We start from the raw sequence: 26,457 nt of genomic DNA on the forward strand, positions 1-26,457 counted from the left end.
AAGTCAGAAGTTATTCCGGATGGTGGAGAGTCGGAGACGCCATCTCCTATCTCCGAGCCTAGACCACCTTTACCAGTTCGCCTCGCCCAATTTCAGGGATGTGATAGGCACTCCTATTAAATCCCGTCCAATCACACCCCTAGCGCAAGAGCTACGCGATCTCCCCGATCCACCCGCGACATAACTTGACCTGACTTGACTACGTTAGGAATCACGGAATGTCTTCCCCGGTCCATTCCCCCCTTTACCTGAAACGGACAAGCGCACGAGCAGCGGAGGAATCGGAGGAATCGGAGGATTGGCGGGGGAAGCCCTAAGTTCTAATCCACTCGCTGGATCAAATTGCTACGAATAACGAAGACATGGAGATTATCAACTCCCGGTTTGGAAGGATATACAGCTGTTTAGGGGTCGAGCACCGTTACTAGTCTGGCATTATTGTAGCGCGGAAGAGGCACTAGCCTAGTGTACGAACTACGTGGTTAGCTTGCTCGCCTCGTCACGACTGTGATTGATTGGGGATCTGCAATTCTCGGACTCGTAACGATATTAACCGAAAGTAGGATACGATGGAATTCCAAGTACCATACCGCACGTGCGGCGACGGCGACGGCGACGGCGATGGCGACAGCGACATGACTACGTATACGGTCAAACATTTGATCGCCTGAACGGGCAACAGTCGCAGAAGAGAAGGTTTTACGAAGGATTGATCACAGATATCATGACCGGAGAGTCGGTATATCCAGATGGCCATAAATGTAAACCTTATACATCCATCTAGGAACGGGGCCTATGGAGACCGTGATCCCGACCTTGATTATGCCGGTGTTTCCCAAATATGCTGTTTTAGCGACAAGGTTCAGGAGATCTCCGGATGACCAAGCCCCAAGCCCAAGTCAAAAGCTTTTCCCCCTCGAGCGGAAATCCAACGGAAAAACCGATGTATCAATTTCCGTGGTACGAAAAACAAGAGAAACCATCGGCAAAAGTCCCCCGGGGGCCAAAGGACCAACGAGAGGGCACGCTCGTGTTCCTCCGTTATTTGAGATGGGGTTTTGTAACTTTGCCTTTGGGCGAATCACGGGCCTTGGACCGACATGCGCGCGTCTATGCTTAGTGTCATCTACGACATGTGGATCCCCCTAGTCTCTAGCGTGTGAATCGATCTCGCTCCTGTACATGATGTACAGTACTTTTGATTTGGAATTTTTTTGCCCTTTTTCTAACACACGTGATTAATATCACGTACAATTGTCCCTACGCTAACGGCGCAGATGCCGATATTGTGCCCAACAAGTCCATTTTCCAGTTTTTAACTAAGGATTGCGTAAACCCTTGGGCTAAAGATACGCGCCACTAGTTACCAACAGCTTCCTAGGCAGGTTAGAGAGTGGATTCGGCGTATGTTTTTTTAGTGGTGTTATTTTGGATTGAGATTGTGATTGCCGTTTTTTTTTTTCCATCAATTAATATTCTTGAGGCTTTTTTTTTGGTCTCTCGATTTTCCCACTATTGAAATATGGCAATATGACGGATAACTGTACAGGGACTGACATGCGCCCAAGTGCGCAGTGACTGCGCGAAATGCGCGAAGCCGCTGTTGGGTTCTGGTATGGATGCAACTGGTTGAATTGGGACTTGGCGGTCGCTGCATCTGCATGTTGTCGTGGTCGGCGTTTGCAATCATGAACAGGGGTTCGTTTTTTTTCCCTCTTTTCTTCTTTTCTTCTTTTCTTTCTTTCTGGTAGTGGGGGCTACAATCGTTTTGTTATAGTTTGTTCTTTGAAGTTGCAATCATAGGAGTAAATCATTATGGAGCTTGATTTGGTGGTATAGTAGTACATGCTACACATAGTACGTAATTCATCACGTGGTGTTCCTATTGTAGAGACACACATCCTCTACAACTTCAATTCTAGATGGGCATATAATAATAGCAGGATTACTAGTAGGCATAAGAAGGTCTCGGTTTGAGTTCTCTATTACAATACACTCCTAGCCTGAGCTAGGAAGATAAATCAAACGTGAACTCCGGCCTCCAGGCCATCTTAAAACGCCCAATCCCCAACCATCTTAATGCACATGTCAACGGGGGAAAAAAAATTTGAAAAACAAGGGAAGCATAACAGAGATAAACTGGTGCCTATATGGTATCAAAGCTCCTGATGACCCCAGACACCTTGGACAGACTAACAAAATAAAATAAAATAAGAAAAAAGACAAGTTTTTAGGGCATAGGCCACGCTGAGCCTCGTCGCGATGCATATCAGACGCATATCAGACGATAGTGATGTACCTCGTTCTCACTCATCCTTCACCGGAATCAAAATCAGACAAGCCGGTGATTGTGACATCAAGGACACGGACCATTTTCACTCATTTGGACTATTGAGGTGAGGCTTGGGGTTAATAACTCCGGCTTGCCATCATTCGATCCCACTCATCCTCATCACGGAACGGAGAGGTCCACAAAGTCGGGTTTTTATCTCAGGGGGTTGGACAAAGGAGGTGGATCTTGCCAAAACTGTAATGATGCTTAATTCAACCGCGAAATCGATCGATCGATCGATGTGACCTCGATCTAATCTAAGTCAAGTCCACACCAAAAATGACATGGTTCGACCCTTCAAAAAACACATAGATATTATTCGTAAAAATTTAATTCACTGCCGCGACGCATCACTACCTCGCTGAGGTGATGGCATAGGCTCTGGCTGTGTGGCCGCAGGCGCAAGAGGAGGAATACGGTTCATAGAAGGTGATGACATGAGAGCGGCGTGAGTTGGCCCCGGGTGGAAGATGGAAGCATTCTCGCGCGCACGGCGCTCTTCTTGCTCGGGAGTCATACACTTCACCGGCGGAGGAATTGGAGCATCAGGTGAACTGCGGCCCATAAGTTTGGGGCTAGGTTCCAGTCGGCGGATCGGAGGTAGAACCGGGGCGCCTGCCATGCCGCTGCCCGATGTCACTGGACGAGGGGATTGTTTTGTAGGACTGATTCCCGACATGCCAATTCCGTGGGAGCTGTGTGGAGGAGAGGAGTGGTTGCCATTGGGGGTTCCGTGAGCAGAAAAGGACGGGTAGTGGCTAGACATAGATGGAAGGACTCCATGTCCAGACTGAGGGCGGGGAGTCGCGAAGCTTTCAAATGAGGATCGGTGGCCAGATCCATTCGCATGCGCGATGTGTGGAAATCCTGCGAGGGGCCCAACTTCATGGTTGCCCTGAGTGGGCGACATAGCCGGTTGGTTTTGGGTCGGAGCGAATCCAGAGTTGGAGGACGAAGGCCGCACAGTATGGAAGGCTCCAATGGGAGGAAGCTGTGGGCCTGGCTGCATAGCTTTGAACATATGCTGACCGGGTCCGAGTCTGGGCTGTTGATTCGTGAGAGGGTTGATAGGGCCATTCTTTGGTGGAGAGAACATAGGTCGAGGAGGACTGGAAGAAGGCAGAGGGGTTTGGTTTGTGGGGTGTAGACGACGTTCAGGGGACGGAGGAACATAAAATTGGCCGTGGGAAGGTAGAGGAGGAAGAGAAGGTTGGGCGGGATGCATAGTGGGTGGTTGAGGGCCATTCTGCAGGCTAGCCAGGGCAGCATGAGACTGCTTAACAGGCGAGGATGGAACAAGGTCACCATCTTCCACCTTGCGTTTCTTGTTCGTCGGGGGAGTGGATTGAGGCGACGCGGAAGAGCTAACGCGGAACTTCAGAGGTGGGATTTTGGGCCTACTGGCCTCTTCTGCCTTTCGCTTGCAATCACTGCACACGAAGTGGAAGTCCTCCTTCTCGGCGGCTTCTTGGGAAATGCCAAGGCATTTACTGTGTTGCCAGACGTTGCATTTCTCACAGGCAACGCTGTGGCTACCATCATCGAGATTCTCTCCATACGCACCACAGCCGGAGCAGTCAAAGACCCACTCGTCCTCTTGGGCCAATTCTGTCAAGTTCTTTTGGGACTTCTCTAGTTCGGCTTTGAGGTTCCGTGCAGAGACTCTGCCTTCACCACGCTCCAATTTCTCTTGCTCTGCGGCGATCCGTTCAAGCTCGGCTTCATGCAGGAGACGCTTCTGCTCGCGATCCTTGGTCCGCTGCTCACGGGTCATCATCCGCGACTGTCGATCACGCTCGAGCTGTTGTTGTCTCGCTTGCTCCCGACGAGCCTCAGCCAGATCGGTCTCGTGCTTCCGGGCGGCTTCAAGGGCCTCTCTCTCAGCACGTTCACGTTCGTCCTTTTGTTGAAGTCGACTGGACCGCTTAGCTCCGGCAAGTAACTGCATGTTGTGTAATTCCTTTTCACGCTTCATGCGCTTGCGCTGGTGCGCCTCCTCGGTCTTCTCCAGTAGGGGCACGACATGCTCCTCAAGTCGATCGCGGAGGAATTTCTCATCCGCATCTTTGCTTTTTCTGATGGTTTCCAGAAATTCTTGAAATTCTGGAAGAGTGACAGCGATACACTCCCACTTGTAGTCATCTCCAGGAGTGGCGCCATTGGCATCGTCCCCCTTGCTTTCATTATCGGATTCTTCTTGCGCGGCGAGGGCCGACACACGTCTCGAGGCTCGGGATGTCCGTGACGAACGGCTCTTGGGCTTTTTCTTGGGGCGTGGTTGCGTGGGAATCGGAGGTTCTGTTCGGCGGTAGAGGCGGTTATCGTCCAGGACAAAGTAGGAGCGGCCTTCGCGGTCAAATCCGAATTCTTCTATGCGCTTGTGGGAAATTAGAAAGGGCTTTCTTAGCAAAGAGGCGGAATACTCACCCATTGAAGTTGATCACTCTCCTTCTTCTCTGGCAGCTTATCCCGAATGCGATCGGCGTTCCAGAAGGTCCACACAGACAGTTGGTGAAGGACACGAAGTTTGGTGAAGACATCGAAGTGGAGAAACTTCAGGGGTTCTTCATCGTGGCCAAAGGGATTCGGGAGGTTCGGAGACTTCGCATTGTACTGTCGACGTGTGTATTCATCAAAGTTGTCAGATCTGCCTCGTATAGTTAGCTCTCGGTACCTTCTTCCAGGCATATATAGCCTTCAGGGATAATTCATCTTGACATACGTGAGACCCCGGTGGGATGAGACCCATTTCAGCAAACACAGTCCGATATCAAGTAGTCTAAGCGAATGCTCGGGCTTGAGACACTCATCTTCAAGATCCTACATGCAAGCAAAAAAAAAGATATGGTGTCAGCCACCCCGCTCATCCAGTGAAGAAGCGCGCGAAATAATTATAAATCAAAGTTTTATCCATGCGCCACGAAATGCGACAGGCGCACAGGGAATGAAGAAAGACTTCCATGGGCACTTACCTCGATCTCAAAATCCTCATCGATCTTCATAATTTTGCCAAACATGGCAATGTACTGCATGAGATTGGCAAATTCCCAGCTATTGCGGATCTGCTGGAGCAGACCCGGTTCTTCTTTTGGCTGCTGTACAGGGGCAACAATCGCCTCGGAGCGACTGCGCTTTCGCGTTCCCATTGCGGCGGGGACGGCCGGTCAAGGCCGGGGTGTTGGTAGGGGAGGTTGTTTCGAGGGGCGGTTCAAGGAGTCAGAGTGCTGCCACAGTCCCACAAGTAGATTCTTGTATCAGATTGGTGTTCAAGTTGAAGTAATTCAGCAGGATGTGGAGGATAAATGGAGGAGTTGTCTTTTTTTTTTCGTTCGCTCCTCGTGTTCAAGAGGCGAGATGATCTCAGTCAATGGCGCGTCGGAACGGGTAGGTCACGTGAATGTCGCGTTTGGTCAATTTCCTAGAACAGAAAGACAAAGGAACGAGAACTTGAGGAGAACTTGAATGTTATTATTGAAGATTGAATCAATTGGATTGATCTATTTTTCAGAGTCTAGTAGGACCCCTTGTAGCTTGGCGTCTTCGAGTACATTTGAGACTAAGATCTAAAATAAAATTCAGGAAGTTTAATCTATCGTAGGCTGTTGGTGAAATATATAAATGTGTAATGTTCGTGAATGTACGTACTACTAGTAAGGACACACATGCATTTCCCCAACATTCATTGAAGCCAATTTGAACATTTAACAATCACCTGCACATATGCATGTGGGCACCTGGCCATCATAAAGTCAAGCTAGTGGGTTCAATGTTGGGGGAAAGAGTCTGGGATGAGCAACATTTGAAGTTGAGGCATACACATGTACGAAAACAAAAATTTGATTAGAGTGCTACCCAGCATATCTAGATAGTTCACATGCATTAGATTCCACACCTGGGCACCGGCTGCCCAGGTGCCGAGGTGACCTCCAGCGATCAGATCAATTTAGACAATAACATAAGCACCCCAGTCTACCTGGATAAACAAGTGGAAAAAAAGGTACATTCTTTTGTGGACATGTACAGAGATAAGCCAGCAGAACAGAGGGGGAAAAGGCAGTAAAGAAATAAAGACCGGATCGTGGTATCTCTGGCTCAAAGGGGTCTATCTCATAGCGAAAAATGGAAGAGTCGAGGGAAAATAATGCACATAAAACGATAGCGCCAACCAGAAACCCACGCCACCCGACTGTGAGCGCCGCGAAAAATAGATAAGGTAAAGACAAGTTTAGAGGAAAACCAAGATGCAAAAAGAAAGGGGGGGAAATGGCAGAGGAAGGGAAGCTGAAAAAAAAGAGGAAAAAAAGGACATAGGAATACATGAGTCCCCTCCCATCAACACGAAAATCACCGAATCCTGGGACAAGTCCCAAGATGAATGCTGCGATAAAAAAAACCTTGAAAGACAGAGTGAAAGAAAAAGAAAAGAGAAAGCTGCCTGAATAGAAACGCACTACCACCAGGGCCCATCATGGTGATAAGTAGTTTATCTTGTGCTTTGCCCATAACTTTTGCGCCTTGTGACCGATACTCGCCATAAACCCGTCCCATGCATAACGAAATGAGAAGAAAAAAAACATCCTGCGATGAAAGAAATGCGTTTTAGTATGTTACATGGCCGCCGAGGCTCCATCAGACACGTTGTCTGAGAGGTTGATGAGGAGCTGTGCCAGGCAGCGCTTGGTGGCTGCATCGTCTCGGAGAACGGATGAGAAGGTGGCGTCCCGAAGAGGTTCGGGTAGACATTGTCGCAATGCCTCTCGGGCACGGCTGTTATCACTCAATCTGAATCTGGCATTAATACCGAAACACCCGGGGTAGATATAGAAATGTGACTTACCGAAGGAAGCAGCGGACAACGTGCTTGAGCAATCGCACCGTTTGCTGGTCCACTAGTTGACCGACCATGTTGCTGAGGACTGTGCCGACAGCGTAGAAGCGCTCGTATGTGGCACAGATGTATGCCAAGCCAATATCATCAAGAAGAATTTTCTGAACAATGAATATAGCAACAGTCTTGCTGAGCTCCGATCCGGTCTCCATGATACGAAGACAGAGGGGAATGATCTCAGTTGTAAGCAGGAAGTTGATCACATCGGATGAATCGTTTTTCACCAGGGCTCCGATGACACCGAGCGAAGTGAGACGGAGGTACTCAAATGGGCGAGACTTCGAGGTGGTGTTGAGGAAGGGGTAGAGGAAGAGAGGGATGTGGGCTATGCGACAAGACATGAACAATTAGTAAGAGGCGAGGGAAAGAGAGGTGATTTGGCATGATCATGGCTTACCGTTCAAGAAAAGAGTGCGCGTCTCATTGTGGGATGCGACGCACTGCAAGAGCGCCAGCGCATTGCAGACTCGATTTGAAGCGGCGGCAGTCAACTGCGAAGGGTTCAGAAGGGGGTAGACTGAGATGATTTCCTGGAGGAGGGCAGTCATGACACCTGCAAGTTGCCGAGAGTTAGTACCGGTCGGAAGCGCCCCCACAATAGCGATATTATCATACCGAATGAGTGCCAGATCACAAGAGCCAGCTCAGGGACCTGTTCTCTCTTCTTGCTCAGTTCCATGAGCGCCGCTTCCCTACGGGCAGGGTCCAGAAGTTCTGCAACCCAGATGAAGACTTTGCGATTCTCATCGCTGATGGCACCCTCCATGTTGGAGACCGCATTGGCCAAACCTTCTCCGCCCATGCCGCCGATGCCGCCCGAGGCCTGACCAGGGTTTACGGCGCCGTTGCCACCGTTCATAGCCAAGCGACCATAGTGTTGTTGCTGCGCAGCGGCGGCAGCAGCTTGGACCTGAGCATGTTGCTGAGCGACCAAGGAGGCATGCTGCTGCTGGTGTTGCTGGTGCGGCTGGGCCTGGTGGTGTTGCTGCTGCTGCTGCTGTTGTTGCTGTTGCTGTTGCTGCTGGTGCTGCAGCCACGCGGGATCAGCCTGCGGGTACTGATGCTGGTGGGAGAAGACGTGCTGGCTCTGCGCTTGGAGCATGGCGAGCGATGATGAGACAGACACCCACGAAGGTTCGGTGTGAAGCGACAGTTGACGAAAACTGGGTGGACGGGGAGAGCCAGACGCAAGTTTAAAATGAGGAAGAAAACAGAAAAGGTCAGCGAATTGGACTCAGGTTGAGAGTCATTGATGAATTGGCGTTGAGGGGCGATAGAACCAAGCGGAGCGGAAGTCTGCCTGACGAGAAGGAGAAAGAGAAGGACGGAAGGCGGGGAGCGAAATGAGTTCCACCACTGCATTGCTCAGTTTGTGCGCCCTTTTGTCACACGGGTATTGCTGACTATTTCAACCAACCCCGACTTTACCCACTCAAGAAAATTGACTTGGGCAAAATTCTTGCTCTTACATTTCCATTTGCTCAATGCATTTGACTTCGCTTGGGATCGATTGCAGAATCGATGTGTGGTGCAGATTAGCCGGGTTTTCTATACGAACATAGCACATTGTACCTGCAAGACGAGCCCCAATCACGGCTTCGTGCTTAGTGCAACCATGAACCCCGGAGCTGTGGCTCTCAGCCAAGGCTAGACTTTGATCTATATGCAAGGTAGATAGTACTAGATACGACTCACTTCATGAAGTGTTTTGTATGATTATTCGAAAGATGTCGCGATATATTAGGCATAAGTACCTTGTACTGGGGCTAACTGACTACTAACTAACTATACTACTATCAAGTAGGAAATCTAAAAAGAATTAAGTGAGCGATTGAAAATCGCGCAACATTACGCAAATTACTTTTGAATCGATATATGTATTTCTTTGCAAGTCTTCCCCAGGGGTCCCTTTAAAGTACTACAAGCTGTTTACCCTTTTGTTGCAACTGCCAGTGCCAACATTCCAAGAATGTTTGAACTGGCTATCCTTGATCTATTGATATAGTAGGCTTTTTGGAAAGTTTATTCAGAATGTATTCATTCCTTGAAATGCATTAAATCGTTCTCATCCATCATATTTTCAGCATCCGTTCACAAATTTGATATGTGCATCCCCAATCGTACGTGCCCTATTCCAAAAAAACCTCCCAGGGCACAACTCATATCGACATGGATAAATAGCATAAATCTCATCACATCCAAGGCAAGAAAAAGAAAAAATCATAGAGTAAGTCATAATGATACATGAGTCGTAGTAAAAATCAGCGCCGTAAATGCATGACAAGGTCAATAAATCAAGTAATTCGGGAAAGAAGGACTAGTCAACTTCTTCAGCGTCGTGATCGTGTGCGAGATCTTCGAGATCGTCGTGTGTCTCGAGTTTGTCCTCCAGAGCTGTCGCTACCTGTAGGGAAGTCATTAGTATATTTGGGATACATCGAAAGTCATAATCATTGCTTGAGAAAAGAACTTACTTCGGGTGTATTCCGAGTAGTAATAGTACGAGCTTGGATAACTGTTCTCGGTTCTGTTGTCGTCGTCGCGGTCCTTGTGTCGTTTTAATCCCAAGCAGAGCGCAAGCGCACCAAGGATAACCGCAACCGTTCCCCAGCTGCTCCAGGAAGACTCCTTCTTCTCACTGATCTCGCTCGTCACGGCAGCAGGCCGACTTCCAAACCACGTTCGGCCACCCTGAGGACGTGGACGACTACCTTGCGAGTGGTGGGAGTAGCGTTCGTCGATGATAGTTTCTTGCTTTCTGCGACGTTTGCCCATACCAAGCGCAGCAAGCAGACCGTATAGAGCCTCCCTGAAGCAGAAGCAAGCACACAACAGGAAGAGCAGAATGACACCAGCAATCGTTCCGATAACGATGCCTGCAATGGCCCCGCCACTCAGTCCACCTCCATTGCTGGTAGCCTTGGCTCCAATAAGATCAGATCCGTCTGTGCTCACGGGCGCAATGAATGCTTCGGTCGTAGTGGCGGCTGCTGTTGCTGTCGCAGTAGACTCGCCGCTACTGGTTTCTCGTGCCGCAGGTGTAGCAGTACCGGTCACTGCTGCAGACGAGCTTTCGGCAACACATTGGCCATCCACGCATTCCGAGGCCGCGTCGCAACAGGTGGTCCCGCACGTTGACTCGCCCAGGTCGGCTGAGCAGCTTGCAGTAGTCGTAGCTGCCGCCGCTGTTGTAACTTGTGAGCTCCAGACTGAGGTGATGGTGGATGTGTCTTCCTCGGTCACCACATAGGTTGTTGTGTAATAGTCCCATTCAGTGGAGGCTGTACTGCATGCTGCCTGGGTGAGACTGTTGGTGTAGCAGGTTTCGCCAGATCCACAGCAAAGCCAATTATTTGCACCGCAGGGATTATCGCACCGCTTTTCGAGCGCATTTCCCTCCAAAATCTGCAAAGCTGACAGTGATAGTGCCGGTAGTGATGTCGCTAGAGGGGTTGCAATCGTGGTTGGGACATAGTTCAGTAGGAGGGATAGGCTCGAAAGCGTGGAGATCAAGACGGAGGATCGCATGGCGAATGGATGAGTGCTTTTAGTCCCAAGTGGCGCTTTGAAATATCGCTGGGCTGCGTTTATCGGGGACGTTGATTTGTCTGATTATCGTTATGTACGTTGCGATGACTCGAAGTCAGTCCGGAATTTGTATGCCCCGATCTACAACGGTAGACCACCTGGTGTAGGGGAACAAAATATGGGTTCGCGAAAGATTCCAAGCGGGAGAAGGAATGCAGAAAAAGAATGTTTTGGAAACAAAGAGGAATGGAGAGAAGAAGAAAGTGGTGGTTGCTATGGATGTCAACTTTCCCAGCCTCCGTTATTAACTTATTGGTATACCCAACCACCCGATTTTCAAGCTTGGAAATCGCCCAATTAACACGTCCTTACCGCATCTTTTTTCTCTTTAACTTGGGAGGCTGGGTTTCATATTAAAAAAAGGTCTTTGCTCTTGTTCTTTGCCCTTTGTCTCTAAATCCTGCATTCTGACAGGCCAATTTAAATTGCATTATGCACTCTCTCCCCTCGTCATCCCAACCCCGCGTGGCAGCGATCAGCATGCGGTCAGATCCCGAATCCTCGACCTGTCAGCTCAAACCTTGGGAAGCAGTTGAAAGAGTCAATTCGACAGAATGAAAAGCAAAAAGAAGGTTCCTGGCATGTAGCTTAGAAGCTCTTAGCTATATCTTAGCTATGGCCTATAATCAACATTGATCTGATCATACTACCTTAGCATATACCCTTGACTCTTGACTGGCAGACGAATCACGATACACCGCAACTATCGGTGCCACCAATGAACAGCCCAACAAGCAACGGCCCAATCGCTCCAACGCCCCATAATTCCGTATCGGCCGGGATTCCAATGGTGCATGTCATGAATTGCTCCTACTAGTAGCTATGGACATCCCCCAAGCGCTCGGGGTTCATCAAGAATCCAACATAAACAAATCATCCAAAAAATATACAAAGATAGAGAGAAAGAAGTTTTCCCCAGTAAAATGCGTCCCAAGATCGTATCATATCACATCACACATCTTATCAAATAACCATGCCCGCAAACCCGACAACAAGCCCCAGAGCCAAATCATGAAGACTCGAGGACCGACCAGGCAAAGCTCCATTCCCACTGGCATCTGTAGCCGTGGCCGTGGCCGTAGCGACCGAAGCACAATAAGCAAGACTCAAACCATGGCAAGCCTCAAGACTCAGACTTGAGCAAATAGACGTGGCCTGCGACGTTGCGGTGACCGCCTCAACCGTCACACCCCCACCGGATCCACCCACCGTGACGCCGTAGCGGCCCATGAGAGCCTCTGTGCACCCCGTGTACTCCGACTGACATTGCGAGTAGTAAGAGGAGCACGACTGCGCATTTACGAAGCTCGTCGGCACATAGACGAATGGGTACGCACCCGACGCCGTAGACACGGTCTCTGTCCCGGATTCCGTCGTAGTTGTCGCGGTCGCTCCTTGTGGGAAGACGAAACTACTTCCAGTCTCCGTGGTGCCAGTTGAGGTGCTGGTCGCGGTGCCTGTCAGGCTTCCTGTGCAACTTGCGCCGGTCGGGCAGCAAGCAATGTTGTCGGCGGAGTCCTTGGTGCAAGTGGTTCCGCTTATACAACAGGCGTCGGAATTTCCTTCGTTCGTGCAGGCATTGTAACCGCTGGGACAATTATCGCTGCGCTTTAAGATCTGAAGGACTTCGAAGGCTCGTTTGTTGGTTTGGGCATCTTCGGGGGAGGAAAAAGGTGCGGTCTCTATCGATAGGACGGCGGGGAGGAATGTGGCCCAGATCCCGATCCACCTGGATGTTCGCATTCTCGTGGACTAGATGGCAAATATGTCACAATTGAAATTTTTTTTTTTTTTTGGCTTCGTCTTCGCCCGAGTACGATTCAATGGAGGGTAAGCAAAGGGCGTGCAATTCGGGTTGTTCAAGGGCTTCTCCAATGCTCTCAATTTCTCATGTTTCGTTATCGAGGGTCGGGGTATCAACAAACTACTCAAAGGAGTAAGATTAGCATTAGCGATGTACTATCAGGAAATCATGGGATTCAAGATTGAAATTGATCCAGACATACAATGAGAAATAGCAGTTTCGACTTCGTGCAAAAATTGTAGGAAATCTTTCAGATCAGGGTTCAGGGTAAAAGAGGGATTATGATGTAGTGGAGTGCATCTCTCGGGATCCCTGCCACAGCAACCGATATGGACTTTGGCGGACATTGGGCACAAATCACCATTGGTTGATTCCGGGCCCCGTTCAAATCATCTTCTTTTCCCTTCGTGCTTGACTCGTATGTACTACCTACTAAGTCGTATGATATGACGATGCAATAAATCTTTACTGTGGATCCCTTTTCTCTGCTCCAATATTGCTATCAATAGTATCCCATCTGTGGCTGGTTTTTCACCCTCTTGTGTCATCGTGCGAAACTACTCCGTACAGGTCGATTGAATACAACAACACACGGGTTAAATTCCCCAGTATAGATGCCTTAGAACGGAACAAGAAAACAAAATTTATGCTACTGCGACTTATTCAACATTGAAATATTTAGCAATGACTCGACTGGGTTCTTGGGGAGTTCCCATTGGGTGTAAGCTGTGCTAACCCGAAGTCTCAGTGTCTCACTCAGCATTCCAAAACTCTCACTCTCACCTGCACTTGAATTTGCAGGATATTCTACCAAGGTGCTTCCAATAGATTGCAATGACCTCAGACATGGATTCAGCAAGCGCTATTCCGATCGTGGATTTCGCCCGGTGGAATTCCGACGACACCAGTCGACTCCTCATCGCCCGCGAGATCGTCGCCGCTTGCCAGAAGGTGGGGTTTGTCTATATCGTCAACCATTCGTTACCGGAATCTCTGCTGGACGACGCCTTTCACTGGTCCCAGATTTTCTTTGAATTATCCCAAGAAGAGAAGCTTCAGGCTCCTCACCCAGAGGGATGGGCTGTGCATCGGGGTTATTCATGGCCGGGGCTAGAGAAGGTATCAGGGCTCGAAGCGACAAGTGCCGAGGATGACCAAGAGCGGGCGAAAGAGCTACGGGAGGTCCCGGATATCAAAGTAAGTAAGAGGATGCCAATAAAACATCGTGGGTTTTTTGCACATGTGTATTGCAATCTCCTGTTCCTAACCCATTAAATATACATACTTTGGCCAAGCTGGGGTCTTTCTCTGACCGATGACAGGAAAGCTACGACATTGGCAGTGAGAACAATCCCTCCCAACCAAACCAATGGATTCCCGAAGAAACGCTTCCAGGATTCCGCTCGTTCATGACAAACTTCTACGGCGAATGCTTTCGTGTGGGTGGAGAAATCCTGCAAGCTCTAGCTAAGGGCCTTGACCTCGACGAGAACCACCTGCTCGAAAAGCACTCGGGCCATAACAACCAGCTCCGCCTGCTGCATTATCCGCCTGTACCCGCCTCGGCATTGGAAAATGACCGTGCAGCTCGCTGTCCGGCGCATACAGACTGGAGTTCGATCACCTTGCTCTTCCAGGATGACTGCGGCGGCTTGGAGGTGGAGGACGTCCACCGGCCGGGTACCTTTGTCCCCGCGACGCCTATTAAAAATGCCATTGTGATGAATGTGGGGGATCTTTTACAGAGATGGAGTAATGGTTTGTGTGACGTCTGATTTACCCTGCTGAGTTATCGACTAATAGATACAGATCGTCTGAGATCGACTAGCCATCGGGTCACTCTGCCACCTTTGGCAGATCGATTTGAAGGAAAAGAGAGGATGACTCGGGGGCGGTTTTCCATCCCATATTTTATGGCCCCAGACCCTGATTCGGTGATTGAGTGTATACCGTCTTGTAGAGGTGATGAACCGGCCAAATATGAGCCGATCACGCAAGCGGGTTATAATCAGATGAGAGCGTCTATGCAATACTGAGAGTTGGGATTCTTCTTGAGAAAAAGGAAAAATCCAAATAGACCCATATATAACCAAGCAAGCTTATAGAAAGTATCAAGTTGAATATGGTTCTCCTGCTCGAAAGTGTACTATGTACTGGTAGCTGTTGGAGTATTTCGCAGGTTACACCAGTTGACCTGGATATTTAAAGCCTTCAATGTTTAGTGTTTCCACCAGCTCTTGCTTTATTCTCTCACAAGAGATCAACTTACCGGTGACCACCAACCAACATTGAATCTTTTCTTCTTCGAAAGCAAGTGCAATATCTAAGCCGTTCCCAAAAAACTGCTTGATCTTGAGATCCTCATTGAAGATTCCATACTTGATCCCGATTCCCTAGTGCCGATCCCCCCACCCTGACTAATTATCTTGGCGCGCAATGGATCCCCAAGAGCGCGTCGGGCATTTGCAACCCGACCCAGATCGTGTCGCAACGATGTACGGTGAACTAGGTAACAAATTGGTACGTGCCAAATCCCCAAAATACCGTAAAAATTGCCTTGGAAGCCCCCGAAATTGAAAAAAAGAGCCCTACGTCCTTAAAACTAACCACCGCCGCAGGTCCAACATGCAAAACGCACGCAATCCCTCGCCCACCTTCCGCCCTACCAAGCCGAGATCGTCCGCGCCGTAACTCGCGAAGTCCGCGATCTCGAGCGTGATACCGTCCGCTTGCTAGAACCATTCGAGGGCTCTTTCAATCCCTCCGCGGACCCAGCGACCGCATGTACCCTGCTAGTCGACCATCTCTGCATGCGCCGGAACAAGCGCTGCCTCCTCGCGTACCATCGTGTGCGTACCGAGAAACTCGAGGAGTTGTGCTGGAAGGGCGTGGATGCATTGGAACAGCAGCAGCCCAGTGAGGGATCAGAGGACCGCGGACTTCCTTCGGGAGTGGGTGGACATAGTTCGCTGAGTCCCGAGGAAGAAGAGTATTTCCGGCAGTATGGGGATATGCTGGCTGCGTATAAAGGGCAATGGACGGATATTGATCTGACGGGAACCTTGCAGCCGCCTAAGGATTTATTTATTGATGTACGGGTGTTGAAGGATGCGGGGGAGATTCAGACGGAATATGGGTGAGTTTGAGACCTTTTTCTTATATGGGTTTCTATCCATTCATGCTGTGGTGAGGGAAATGCTAATTGAGACAGCGTGATCAACTTGATCAAGAATAGTCAGCTTTATGTTCGACAGGGGGATGTTGAACGACTGATCGCGCAAGGTTTTTTGGAGCGATTGAGCTGATGGTTGCGGAATTTCCGTATGGCGTGCTACGTGAGAGTTTTGTGTACTTTTGTTGAGATACCCCCCTGTTCAATGTTAAAACGGTTTATATGAATTTGCTTTCAAGGTTGCGCAATTGTACGCCTAAGCCATGCTAATAGCTCTTTGCTATGGGGTCATATGATCCCGAGGTCCTAAGTTTTCATTATTATTATTATTATTATAATTATTATTATTATTATTATTTGTCTCACAAATTTCCTAGTAGAAAAAGCTTTCCACGTTCGGCCGACTTAGTCCGTAGAGAGAGGACAGCTAACATCCTTGGGCTCAAGAGCTGATTGTATGGGCGCCGGTAGCGGCCAATAAGCACAAAAGTACCCAAGTTGATAGAGGACAAGGATGAAACGAAGGGCCCAATTGGATTCACATTTGACTAAAACTTGACATAAAACTCTTGTGTAATGTGGGAATTTGGGGGCAAAGCAAAGTATGCAGGACATTGAACTAAAGCACTTCTAAAAATCCCAAAACCCTCGATCCGCTGCACAGACCAGGGTAAGCTGCAAGCCAACAAAGTCTAGAGCGTTAAGCGTGGCCAAAGTGCCGATCGGAGGGCGAAAGTAAGCCTTCTTACTTGACATGGAGAATTGGAGACTGAAAATTTTCTGAGACTAATGCAGGATCTGGATTTTCTCGGGGATTTAAACCATTCATAAGTAAGAAATTGAACATTTGAATGTATTTCCTATTATTTCCTATCTTAATGATTCTTAAATAATCCAAGTTCACTTATCTAAAGTGGAGCAGATTTAGTTTCAAGATAACCAGATCCAAGAAACTTGGTTTTTTTAGTCACTGGCCTTTTTTACCATTATCGAGTCGGTGATAAGCAGTAGTTATTTTCTATTCTATATATCCCTTCAATCCCCTCTGAATAGCCCGTGCCCTTGATTGTACTTGATTGTACTAATGTTGCCTTCTCTTGCGTCATCCGTTACTTTTTCTCAACGGCGTTGCATGCGCTAGTGCTCCGCCAATCTTCCCCGAAATCCATTCTCCAAGTGCCACACAACCCCCCAAAAAGAAAGGAAAGCTCATGGGCGTACTACAACCCGGCCGGCGTGATTCGCGCGCTTCGGTCCTGTCACATCGGAATTGGAGTTTCGACCGTGATCTGGACGCTTCCATCCCATCACAGTCACTGGTGGAACACGCCAATTTGGGTAGCTCCCCCGGCGGCGTGGAGGCGTCCAGCTACAATGGCTCAGCCATGAGAACCCCCAGTCGCTCGTTCTACCATCGCTCTTTTAACACCACAAATGGTAGGTGCACCATCCCTCTCAATTGCAAGAAACACGGTCGGCTCCTATTCCTGCTTTCGCGATCGGCGCAATGTTACAGAGGCACCAAGAGGCATTTTTGACTGACCACTCACATCGCTCTAGACCCGGCTCACTATGCATCGGACGGTCTCCGCGAACAAACGGCCGAACTCGCGACATACGGCCTATCTATAAACAAAGAGCCCTCGCGCACCCGAACAAGCCTACCCCCAAGCTTAGATCTCTTCCGTGAACGCCGATTCTCCAGTATATCCCAGAACCAGAATGACTTCGCCGGCTCGTCGCACTCGGTTGTGGACGAGGCGATAGATGAGTCGGATGCTACCCCCCAAGAGCCGATGCTGGGTTCCTCGGCCTTGACCCAGATGATTCGTCAACCTACCTCGAGTCCTCTGGAAGACCATGGCAGACCCATGTCAGAAATCGAACCCTTTCCACCTTTACCCACCATTCACGATGAACCGGAACCCCGAGATACAGAACGAACCTCTTTATTAACCAAGACACGATCCAAATCCCCGCACCGTTATGGCACGCTTGAAGACATTGAAAACCAAGCAGGAGCTGCGCGACGGTCTTCTACCGTTCTTACCAAGGGACTCGCCACGGTGGCCAAGTGTTCCCGGACAATAATGAATCCAAAATGCTGGGATCGTCGTGCCATCTGGCAGCAAGGAATCGTGCATCCGGCCAGTTTGATTCCTGCGGTCCTGCTGGGTCTTCTTCTCAATATTCTGGATGCGCTATCTTATGGCATGATTCTGTTTCCTCTGGGAGAACCCTTGTTCGCTAATCTTGGAGCGGACGGAATCTCCATGTTTTATGTCAGTACCATTATTGCTCAGGTGGTGTTCTCAAGTGGTGGATCAATTTTCAAAGGAGGAATTGGCAGCGAAATGATTGAGGTGGTCCCGTTCTTCCACCAGATGGCATTTGCCATCATGAATCGGGTTGGCAAAGACAACCCGCAATCAGTCATTGCGACAACTATTCTTGCCTTCTCGGTGAGCTCGATCTTGACCGGCTTGGTCTTCTTCTTGATGGGTGTGTGCGGGCTGGGTTCCCTGATTGGATTCTTCCCGCGTCATATTCTTATTGGTTGCATCGGTGGTGTTGGCTATTTCCTCCTGCAAACTGCTGTCGAGGTCTCCGCCCGTCTGCCAGGAACTCTTGAATATAATCTGGTCACCTTACAGAAGTTGTTTCATGCGGATACGGTTGCACTTTGGATTATACCGTTATCCCTTGCGATTGGACTTCTTGTCCTGAAGCGCTTCATTCGATCAAACTTCCTTGTCGGAGCTTATTTCATTGCCGTTGCTGTGATGTTTTACATCGTTGTTCTCAGCGCTGGGGTGTCCATGGATACACTTCATGCCAAGGGATGGGCTTTCGATGCTCCATCGTCCAATCATCCCTGGTACCACTTTTACAGTCTATATGGTAAGCTTGCATGAGTACCTTCAAGATAATTATATGTGACTGACCCGAACTAGACTTTTCTGCAGTGAACTGGACCGCCTTCGCGGATACACTTCCAGCCATGTTCGCGTTGACCTTCTTTGGTGTTCTCCACGTGCCGATCAATGTCCCTGCTTTGGGAATCTCCACGGGAGAAGATAATCTCAACGTTGATCGAGAGCTGATGGCTCACGGTGTGACGAATGCCGTCTCAGGATTTGCGGGTAGCATTCAGAACTACCTGGTCTATACGAACAGCCTACTCTTCATCGCCAGCGGCGGTGAATCGCGCTTGGCCGGTTTGATGCTTGCAGCTGCAACGGGAGGAATTATGGTCATTGGTCCAGTCATTATTGGGTACATCCCGGTCATGGTCGTTGGTGCTCTCATTTTCTTGCTGGGAATTGAGCTACTGGAGGAAGCGTTGGTGGACACCTGGGGAAAGCTCACACGGCTCGAGTATCTCACAGTTCTCATCATTGTTGTCACTATGGGCGCTTGGGACTTTGTCATGGGTATCCTAGTTGGCATCATGTTGGCCTGTGTCAACTTTGTGGTCCAGACCTCTCGCAAATCCGCTATCCGAGCCACCTTCTCGGGAGAAATCGCCGGATCGACAGTTCGTCGACCACCGATCCAGCAGCAATTCTTACACGAAGCTGGACAGCAGACCGTGATTATGAAGCTCGGTGGCTATCTATTCTTTGGCACAATTGTCAACGTGGAGAACACCATGCGTGGCCTGATCCAGGATGATGCGTTCAGGAAGCAACCGATCCGATTCCTAATTCTGGATTTCTCCCGAGTGTACGGATTGGATTTCTCAGCTGCCGAGGCATTCACGCGCATCAATCGCATCCTCCGCAAGCGCAACGTCCAAACCACCATTTCAGGTCTTAATGTAGAAGGCGACGTCGGCAAGAGTCTTCAGAATGTGGGCCTGTTCGAGCCAGAAACAGGTGTCCCGATTTTCGAAGATCTCAACTCCGCCCTCGAGTTCTGCGAGAACGACTACCTTAAGGTCTTCTATAGTCGACAGGAAGCGTTAATTAGCAAACCCATGGAATCATCACACACCACCAACCGCCTCGACGTTCCCGTCCCCATTCAACCATCCTCTCATTCAAATCTATCCGAAACCATTGTCAGCTCCCCACGTGGTCAGTACCTTCAACGAGTCGCAACAACCACAATCCGCGAACACGAAACATCAATCACAATGATGGCTGCACCGGCCTGGTCCACAATGCGTCAACCCCTCCCGCTTCTCCTACAAACCTTCCAGGGCCTCTCCAACCAGAACGAAGACTTCTGGTTCCCCGCCTGCGCCTACTTCTCGCGCGAGGTTTACCCAGCTGGCACAATCTTGTACCACGAAGGCGACGTTCCCCGTGCGTTTTATCTCCTCGAGGCTGGTATGCTTCGCTGTGAGTACGAGCTTCCCCAGGGTCGTTACTTCGAGCTTGTCGTCGCCGGTAGACCTTGCGGTGAACTTCCATTCTTCAGCGATACACGTCGCACAGCTACAGTCAAGGCTGAGCACGAATGTGTGGCTTGGTGTCTGAGTGATAAGAAATGGAAGGCTCTTCAGGAGGCGGAGCCACGAGTCGCCCGTGAACTGTTGACTGTCAGTTTAAAATTGACGACGGAGCGCATGGACTGTATTACTTCGTAAGTTTTTACTTGAACCCCGACTGATGCTCGGAATTCAAACTAACCCACCGGCCTTAGATATGTACTGACAATGGCGGCTTGATCATCGGTGATTCTTTTTGCTTCATTCAGTGTTTTTCGCATTACATTTTGGGTGGCTCTTGAGCGAATCCTCCCACATTTTTGTTTTCAAGCATATATCAAAATTTTATTTCCAAATAGTTTGAGGTTTTTATGGATACCAAGCACTTCATGCTAGTATGTCTATATGGAGACAAGCTCAACATTGCTGAAATGAGCCTTGCCATGAATGAATGTATAGCTTGATCCCACCATATTCCAACCTTGGATTAATCCTAATCCTTCAAGGCATCCAAAATTCTTCGAAACCATGATCTGCCTTTCACTCCATCTTCATCTTCCGCAGCCCAATGACGCCGACTCGAGAAGTCTATATCATCCAAAGATACCCTATCAGATAAGTAATTAAGTTAGCGCACTGGATCTCACGGAGTGCAACTGGGACAGAGAAATAGATCGAAAAGTAGGACTGACCACTTGCTCTTGAACCACCATTTATAACCAACGAAAAACACAAGCGCCAATGGGATACTGATGTAGGAAGCAATAAAAGACTGATAGTTAAATGGAGGTTCAAACGCAGTAAACCCCTGAATCAACAACAGGAAAAGATTGAAGAAAAGATTCCCCCAATAAAGCGATATATGGCCTGGAGCTGTGAATGGGAACTCCCTCGGCGATATACCCTGTCTCTTCGCCGCTGCTCGGACTCTAATATGAACGAAGGTAATGGCAGCCCAGGCAATGTATGCTGCTGTCCCGCCAAAGGAAGTGAAATAGAGGAAAAGACTGCCTGCTGTCGTTTGGAGGGACATGAGGCCAAGAAATCCCCACATATTGGAGAATATAATTGCGGCGTATGGGACTAAGATGGTCATATCAGCTCAATTTAGCTTCAAACAAGCAAAGAAAAATCAGGATCTACCAACCTCCTCGGGCACTGGTCGCTGCGAAGATGGATGGTGCTTTTCGCTTCAAGGCTAGTGAGTATAGCGTTCGGGATTGGATATAGACTACGCCATTTGCAGCAGAAACGAAGGCAATCAGAATGATCGCGTTGACGAAGTTTCCAGCGGATTTCCAGCCAGCTAGTTGGAAGCCAATGGTAAACGGAGATGAGGCAGTATCGGTTGATGCGTGGAGCAAGTCGTCGGATGTGGAAGGACAAATTAAACCCTGGAAAAAAGACATGCCGATGAACACGAACAGAATGCGATAAAGAATTGAATTAGTAGCCTAAAAGAAGAAGTATTAGGTCCGGGGTCACGAAATGATCAGATCGTGATTGAATTTGCTTCTTGTTCTTACCCGCGGAATATCGCGTTGAGGATTCTTGGACTCGCCCGCAGCCACTGAAACAATTTCGGTGCCAACGTAGTACGCAGCGGCCAAGACAAAGACCTGTCCGAAGCCATTGATGCCATTTCGGATGGGCCCTAGGAGAGTGTTAGCACCTGAGTCTGAGTCTGAGTCTGAGTCCGAGTCTGGGGTTTGCGCGTCAGGAAATGGCCATCTCACCGTATGGTTCTGTCCAATATCTAAACCCAACGTATCCGTTACCAAAGGCCCCGACATCAGCGAGGATAGAGATGAAGAACAGAACAACAAGCGAAAGGAACTTGAACATTCCAAAGTAGTACTCTGTCTCGCCGTAGAAATTTACTCCGAGAGTCGTCAATGCGCTGAAGAAGACGAAGAATATTATGTACCAAGCCCAGGTTGGGACACTGGTATCAGGGATCCAGTATTGGAGGAAGACAGTTGCGTTGTTCCAGTCTGGCTTGAGTATCAGCATGAATACTTCATTGGAAGGTGCTTGGAAAGGATCTGAGGGTACAATAATTCTTACCAGCTGCTAGAAACACGCTCCACATGAAATAGTAGAGCCATGACACCGCAAAGCTCATAGCCGGGTCTACAAAACGGTCGCAGTGCTATTAACGTTAGAACAGAACTCATAAAGCAGATCAAAGGGCTTTATTACTTCAACGAATCCACCATGAAGTGGAAATAGTGTGGCAACCTCTCCTACGCTCTGCATCAAAATCCACACAGACAGTCCTATGCAGTATCTTCCTGTTAGTTGAGGCACATCACCAACCATAGAGAAATCACCAACCAACAAGAGAGAACCCAATCAATAAGCCCAATGGACCAGCTTCATAAAGCCCAGACCCGAGTCCATAGAAACAACCAGGACCGATGATACTCCCCAACGCAATAATCACAAACTGACGGCCCTTCAGACCTCTTCGCAGACCATCATCAATGACATCCCCAGAAACATCGTGAACGGAATCAACTGATTCTTGAGCTTCAATAACCACAGATCCGTTTTTTACGGTATCGTGTACCCGAAAAGAGCTAGATGAGCTCGCCATTGTTGCTTAAACAGCGAGGAAACAGAGAAATTGCCCGGTGGTCTATTCTCGAGAGACATGACTTTATAGCCCGCGCACGCTACCCGAGGGTAAAATGCAGCTCGTCTATCTTGCCTAAACAAAGTGTAAGAATGCGAGAAAGTCGTCATATTTGTGGCACTTTGTTCGATATGGATTGGCTGGGCTAATCGGACGGAGTGTTCATGCATGACGCCATTGAGGAGTGAAATTTGTCAGAGACGTGTAGATTCTCTCACCAGCGGAGTGTTAGTCCTTGAAAGTCATTTGAGTTAAGGTAGAGTATATCTATAGGGCGTAAGATTCGACCTATGAAAGGATTGTTGTTAGAAGAAATGCGCGTAGATTTAATCCCAGTACCACGGGGAGTAGGGGAAGTGTATCATGTATGCAAACCTCTTCAGCTGTGAAATTGGAGCTTCAATTAAATCCAAGTATTTGCCCGTCTTGTAAAATGCAGCGCAAGAGTCTCTTGGATGGGTTCAGATCAGTCGGTCGGCGAGCTTCTCGCGTCAATGTGTCTCGGCGAGAACCCAGCCCCAAGAGGCGTTTCAGCTCACCACTGCGCGTGTCATAGTCCCCTACCAGGCATCTCAGCAGTGCCTTACTTCTTTATAAGACAAAGGAAAACAGGTAGGAATCATCCAAGCGTCCTCCAGTCATGTTTCGAGGTCGTGAAGGGAGTCGAATGCGGCGCGCGATTCAGATCCCTGGTTGCGCTCTGAAAACGAGTGTGAATGGGTACGAATATCTTCGTTATTCTTAATAAAATCAGTAATGATAATCCAGGGCTGGACAATTGAGGGACTCAAAGACTTGCCAGTGGCTCGCAAGGCGATGTTGTATTGGGGGGAAATGAAAACCCGACCACAGACAGCCAGGGCAAGATGCAACTACGTACCAGCACTTACTAGTATGGAAAGACCCCGGCAACTCTACAAGGACTCTTCAAATACCAGACCATTTACAACCCCCCCTCTACATGTACAGATCTAGTTATAGACAAAAGGATTATATCTAGAAGGGTAATTCGAATGTTTAATGGAGAGAAGAAAGAGAAGAGGAACAAAGAAACAGGGGGAAATAACCTTAAGTGCCTGCAGAACAAAGACTTTCAGCCTGCAACCCGCAGATCAAAGAACAAAGACTGTCAACATCTGACATCTGCAGATAATAAAGAAAACATTTGAAAAGAGAAGAACATCTCTGTTTTATTTTAATTGAAATTTGGCTCGTTGAAGATGGGGGAACTGAGCTCTGAGACCCTTGGAAGTAAGAGGACAAATCATCGCGGGCTCAAGTACCTCATTATTGATGTCCACCTATACGGCGATTCTATACAGAACTAAATGACTACTGAGCTACGAGTGAGAGATATTTGAATAAACAAAGGGGTGGCATTTTACAAACCATAAGAAACAAAATTAATAAAGTTGAATGAACAGAGCAAGATGTTTTCACACCACTTAGCAACAGAATCACTTTTTTTTTTTGTAAAAGATTTGTAAAAAAAAACAAATACAAGTAGAAAAGAGAGAGAGCAACTTTGTTTAAAGAATACATATAAAAGAATTAGACGAGAGAAAAGAAAAGACCGATAGCAAGTTTGATTAAAAAATACAAATAAAGAACGAGACAAAAGAAGAAAAAAAGACAGACAGCAAGTTTGTTAAAAGAATACATATAAAATAATAAGACAAGAGAAAAGACAGACTGGAAGTTTGTTTAAACAATACATATAGAATAATAAAATAATAAGAAAAGAGAAAAAAGAAAAGACAGACTGAAAGTTTGCTTTAGCAATACATATAACGAACCGGACAAAAGAAGGTCATGGGCAACCCTTGACGATCGCACCTTCTACTTGGTGCGCCGTTTCTTGTGCTCGGGCCGATTGAGGTACAAGCGCCTACCTTTCTCATCCACTAACCACCGGCCGTGGTTTTCAGGGTTGGCCTGGAAGCCCGGCGGCGCCCTCCAGTTGATAAATTCGAAGGGGCGCTTCCTGCGGGGCATCATCTGTGCAGGTACAGGCTTTGGCACGGGTTTTTGTACAAGCGCTGGTGGTGGAGCCATCGACACAGCGCCCGGTCCAACGACGGCCTGTTGTGGGTTCACGGGACGTCCAACAGGGTGTCCTCTGGGAGGACTCATGGAGGGCCTGGCGGAAGAACCAGGGAGAGAATTCGCAGGAGAACTCGTGGGAGGAGTCGGCAGAGCGCCCATTGGAGGTGTCATCTGTCTGGTATTCTGGTGTTGAGCCTGGGTATATGGAGCTGGTGGCAAGCCGTACATTCCCATAGAGACCTCATCTGGCTGGACAGGGAAGCTGGGCCCATATGGAGGCTGGGCTGGCTGGGCATGATCAGCCTGTGGGAAGTAAGCACCCTGGTTATTGTACACAGCGGGAGGGTAACCAGGCTGAGGGTAGCCAGCCAGAGTGTTACCAGACTGAGGACCAAGTGGAAGGTTGGCAAGTTGAGGGTTGACAAGCTGGGAGTTGGCACCCTGAGAATTGGCACGCTGGGAGTTGGCACCCTGAGAATTGGTACGCTGAGGGTTGGCATACTGAGGGCTTCCACTCTGAGGGGCACCGAGATGAGGATTGCCAGACTGGAAGTAAACGGGCTGAGGGTCACCAGGATTAAGGTAGACTGGCTGAAGGTAAACAACATGAGGGTTACCAAGTTGTGGGTTGCTAGGCTGAGGGTAAACATGCTGAGGGTTACCAAGGTAAGGGTTTCCATGCTGAATGTTGCCATGCTGAATGTTCACACGCTGGGGGTTGTTGGCACGCTGAGAGTTGGCATGTTGAGGGTGTACATGCTGAGGGCTGACACGATGAGGGTGGCCAAGCTGCGGGTTGCCGGGCTGAGGGGTACCAGACTGAGGGTTGGCACGCTGGGGATTGGCAAGCCGAGGGTCACCAAGCTGACGGCCTGCAAGTCGAGGGTCACCAAGCTGAGGGTTGAGCTGAGGGCGATTAGACTGAGGGAGAGTATCCAGAGTGGTATCAGTCCGAGGGCGAGGACCAGACTTGCGGCCAGATTTACGGCCAGACTGGGGGCGAGCAGGCTTAGAGTTGCCAGAATGAGATGTCATTTGCTGCATGTGAAGGTTTGACACAGGCTTTTTGTGGACCGCAGCTGGGTTGTCACAGGTGGGGAGGGGAGCCGAAAGCGAATTGTCGACGCGATGGGTATTATCTACCAGATCTGGGACCGGAAAAGTTTCGTCGGTGTGTCCATCCGAAGATAGACCTTTCGACCAGACCGAATCCATCAAAGAATTCTGCGAGGAGTCGGAGGAAGCCAAGAGAAAAGCAGGATTGATAAATTCAGGAAGGGGCTCCCATGGCTCCTTAGGAGGAGACAGTGAGCTTTGAGCGAGTTCAGTAACACGTTCATTCCAGGTGTCTTCATTTCCGACACTGTTGAGAAGAAGTTGCATCTCAGCGTCGCTGAAGTCAGGAATCTGGGACAGCTGGTGCATCGTGTCATTCTTGGAGTCGGCCATGGTGTTGGTTTCACCAATGGAAAGGAAAGACACATGGGCAGCATTTCCTGTGATAACAGTGTTGGGGAAAGGAGTAGTCGTGACGAAAGGAGTGGACATGATGAA

The 26,457-nt window shown here is 48.9% G+C and overlaps 9 protein-coding genes across 9 annotated transcripts; 3 read left to right on the forward strand and 6 right to left on the reverse strand.

Moving 5' to 3' along the window:
* Positions 1-2,666: 2,666 nt before the first annotated feature.
* On the reverse strand, positions 2,667-5,478 carry N7466_004960 (putative PHD finger domain protein; the record flags this gene model as incomplete). Its single annotated transcript, XM_057164357.1, has 4 exons — positions 2,667-4,709; positions 4,760-4,979; positions 5,055-5,152; positions 5,305-5,478. The coding sequence occupies 4 exons, from the start codon at positions 5,476-5,478 to the stop codon at positions 2,667-2,669; spliced, it is 2,535 nt and encodes an 844-aa protein (XP_057023038.1).
* A 1,461-nt stretch (positions 5,479-6,939) lies between these two features.
* Positions 6,940-8,322, reverse strand: N7466_004961 (Rcd1-like cell differentiation family protein; the record flags this gene model as incomplete). The annotated part of the gene is made up of 4 exons (XM_057164358.1): positions 6,940-7,114; positions 7,170-7,545; positions 7,618-7,773; positions 7,836-8,322. 4 exons carry the CDS (start codon positions 8,320-8,322, stop codon positions 6,940-6,942), a joined length of 1,194 nt encoding a protein of 397 aa, XP_057023039.1.
* A 1,215-nt stretch (positions 8,323-9,537) lies between these two features.
* On the reverse strand, positions 9,538-10,748 carry N7466_004962 (uncharacterized protein; the record flags this gene model as incomplete). The annotated part of the gene is made up of 2 exons (XM_057164359.1): positions 9,538-9,620; positions 9,695-10,748. The coding sequence occupies 2 exons, from the start codon at positions 10,746-10,748 to the stop codon at positions 9,538-9,540; spliced, it is 1,137 nt and encodes a 378-aa protein (XP_057023040.1).
* A 1,023-nt stretch (positions 10,749-11,771) lies between these two features.
* Positions 11,772-12,551, reverse strand: N7466_004963 (uncharacterized protein; the record flags this gene model as incomplete). Its single annotated transcript, XM_057164360.1, has 1 exon — positions 11,772-12,551. One exon carries the CDS (start codon positions 12,549-12,551, stop codon positions 11,772-11,774), a length of 780 nt encoding a protein of 259 aa, XP_057023041.1.
* A 907-nt stretch (positions 12,552-13,458) lies between these two features.
* On the forward strand, positions 13,459-14,648 carry N7466_004964 (isopenicillin N synthase family dioxygenase; the record flags this gene model as incomplete). Its single annotated transcript, XM_057164361.1, has 3 exons — positions 13,459-13,809; positions 13,935-14,370; positions 14,422-14,648. The coding sequence occupies 3 exons, from the start codon at positions 13,459-13,461 to the stop codon at positions 14,646-14,648; spliced, it is 1,014 nt and encodes a 337-aa protein (XP_057023042.1).
* Positions 14,649-15,048: 400 nt separating this feature from the next.
* Positions 15,049-15,917, forward strand: N7466_004965 (DNA replication protein PSF1; the record flags this gene model as incomplete). Its single annotated transcript, XM_057164362.1, has 3 exons — positions 15,049-15,132; positions 15,231-15,748; positions 15,824-15,917. The coding sequence occupies 3 exons, from the start codon at positions 15,049-15,051 to the stop codon at positions 15,915-15,917; spliced, it is 696 nt and encodes a 231-aa protein (XP_057023043.1).
* Positions 15,918-16,995: 1,078 nt separating this feature from the next.
* Positions 16,996-20,459, forward strand: N7466_004966 (sulfate transporter family protein; the record flags this gene model as incomplete). The annotated part of the gene is made up of 4 exons (XM_057164363.1): positions 16,996-17,221; positions 17,345-18,685; positions 18,739-20,374; positions 20,435-20,459. 4 exons carry the CDS (start codon positions 16,996-16,998, stop codon positions 20,457-20,459), a joined length of 3,228 nt encoding a protein of 1,075 aa, XP_057023044.1.
* A 253-nt stretch (positions 20,460-20,712) lies between these two features.
* On the reverse strand, positions 20,713-22,818 carry N7466_004967 (uncharacterized protein; the record flags this gene model as incomplete). Its single annotated transcript, XM_057164364.1, has 8 exons — positions 20,713-20,827; positions 20,912-21,302; positions 21,367-21,673; positions 21,746-21,873; positions 21,956-22,213; positions 22,287-22,371; positions 22,422-22,498; positions 22,557-22,818. 8 exons carry the CDS (start codon positions 22,816-22,818, stop codon positions 20,713-20,715), a joined length of 1,623 nt encoding a protein of 540 aa, XP_057023045.1.
* A 1,878-nt stretch (positions 22,819-24,696) lies between these two features.
* On the reverse strand, positions 24,697-26,451 carry N7466_004968 (uncharacterized protein; the record flags this gene model as incomplete). Its single annotated transcript, XM_057164365.1, has 1 exon — positions 24,697-26,451. The coding sequence occupies one exon, from the start codon at positions 26,449-26,451 to the stop codon at positions 24,697-24,699; it is 1,755 nt and encodes a 584-aa protein (XP_057023046.1).
* Positions 26,452-26,457: the final 6 nt, after the last annotated feature.

This window comes from Penicillium verhagenii (genome assembly GCF_028828195.1).
Source record: "Penicillium verhagenii strain IBT 33310 chromosome Unknown utg000005l_segment0_segment0, whole genome shotgun sequence".
Lineage (NCBI taxonomy): Eukaryota > Fungi > Ascomycota > Eurotiomycetes > Eurotiales > Aspergillaceae > Penicillium > Penicillium verhagenii.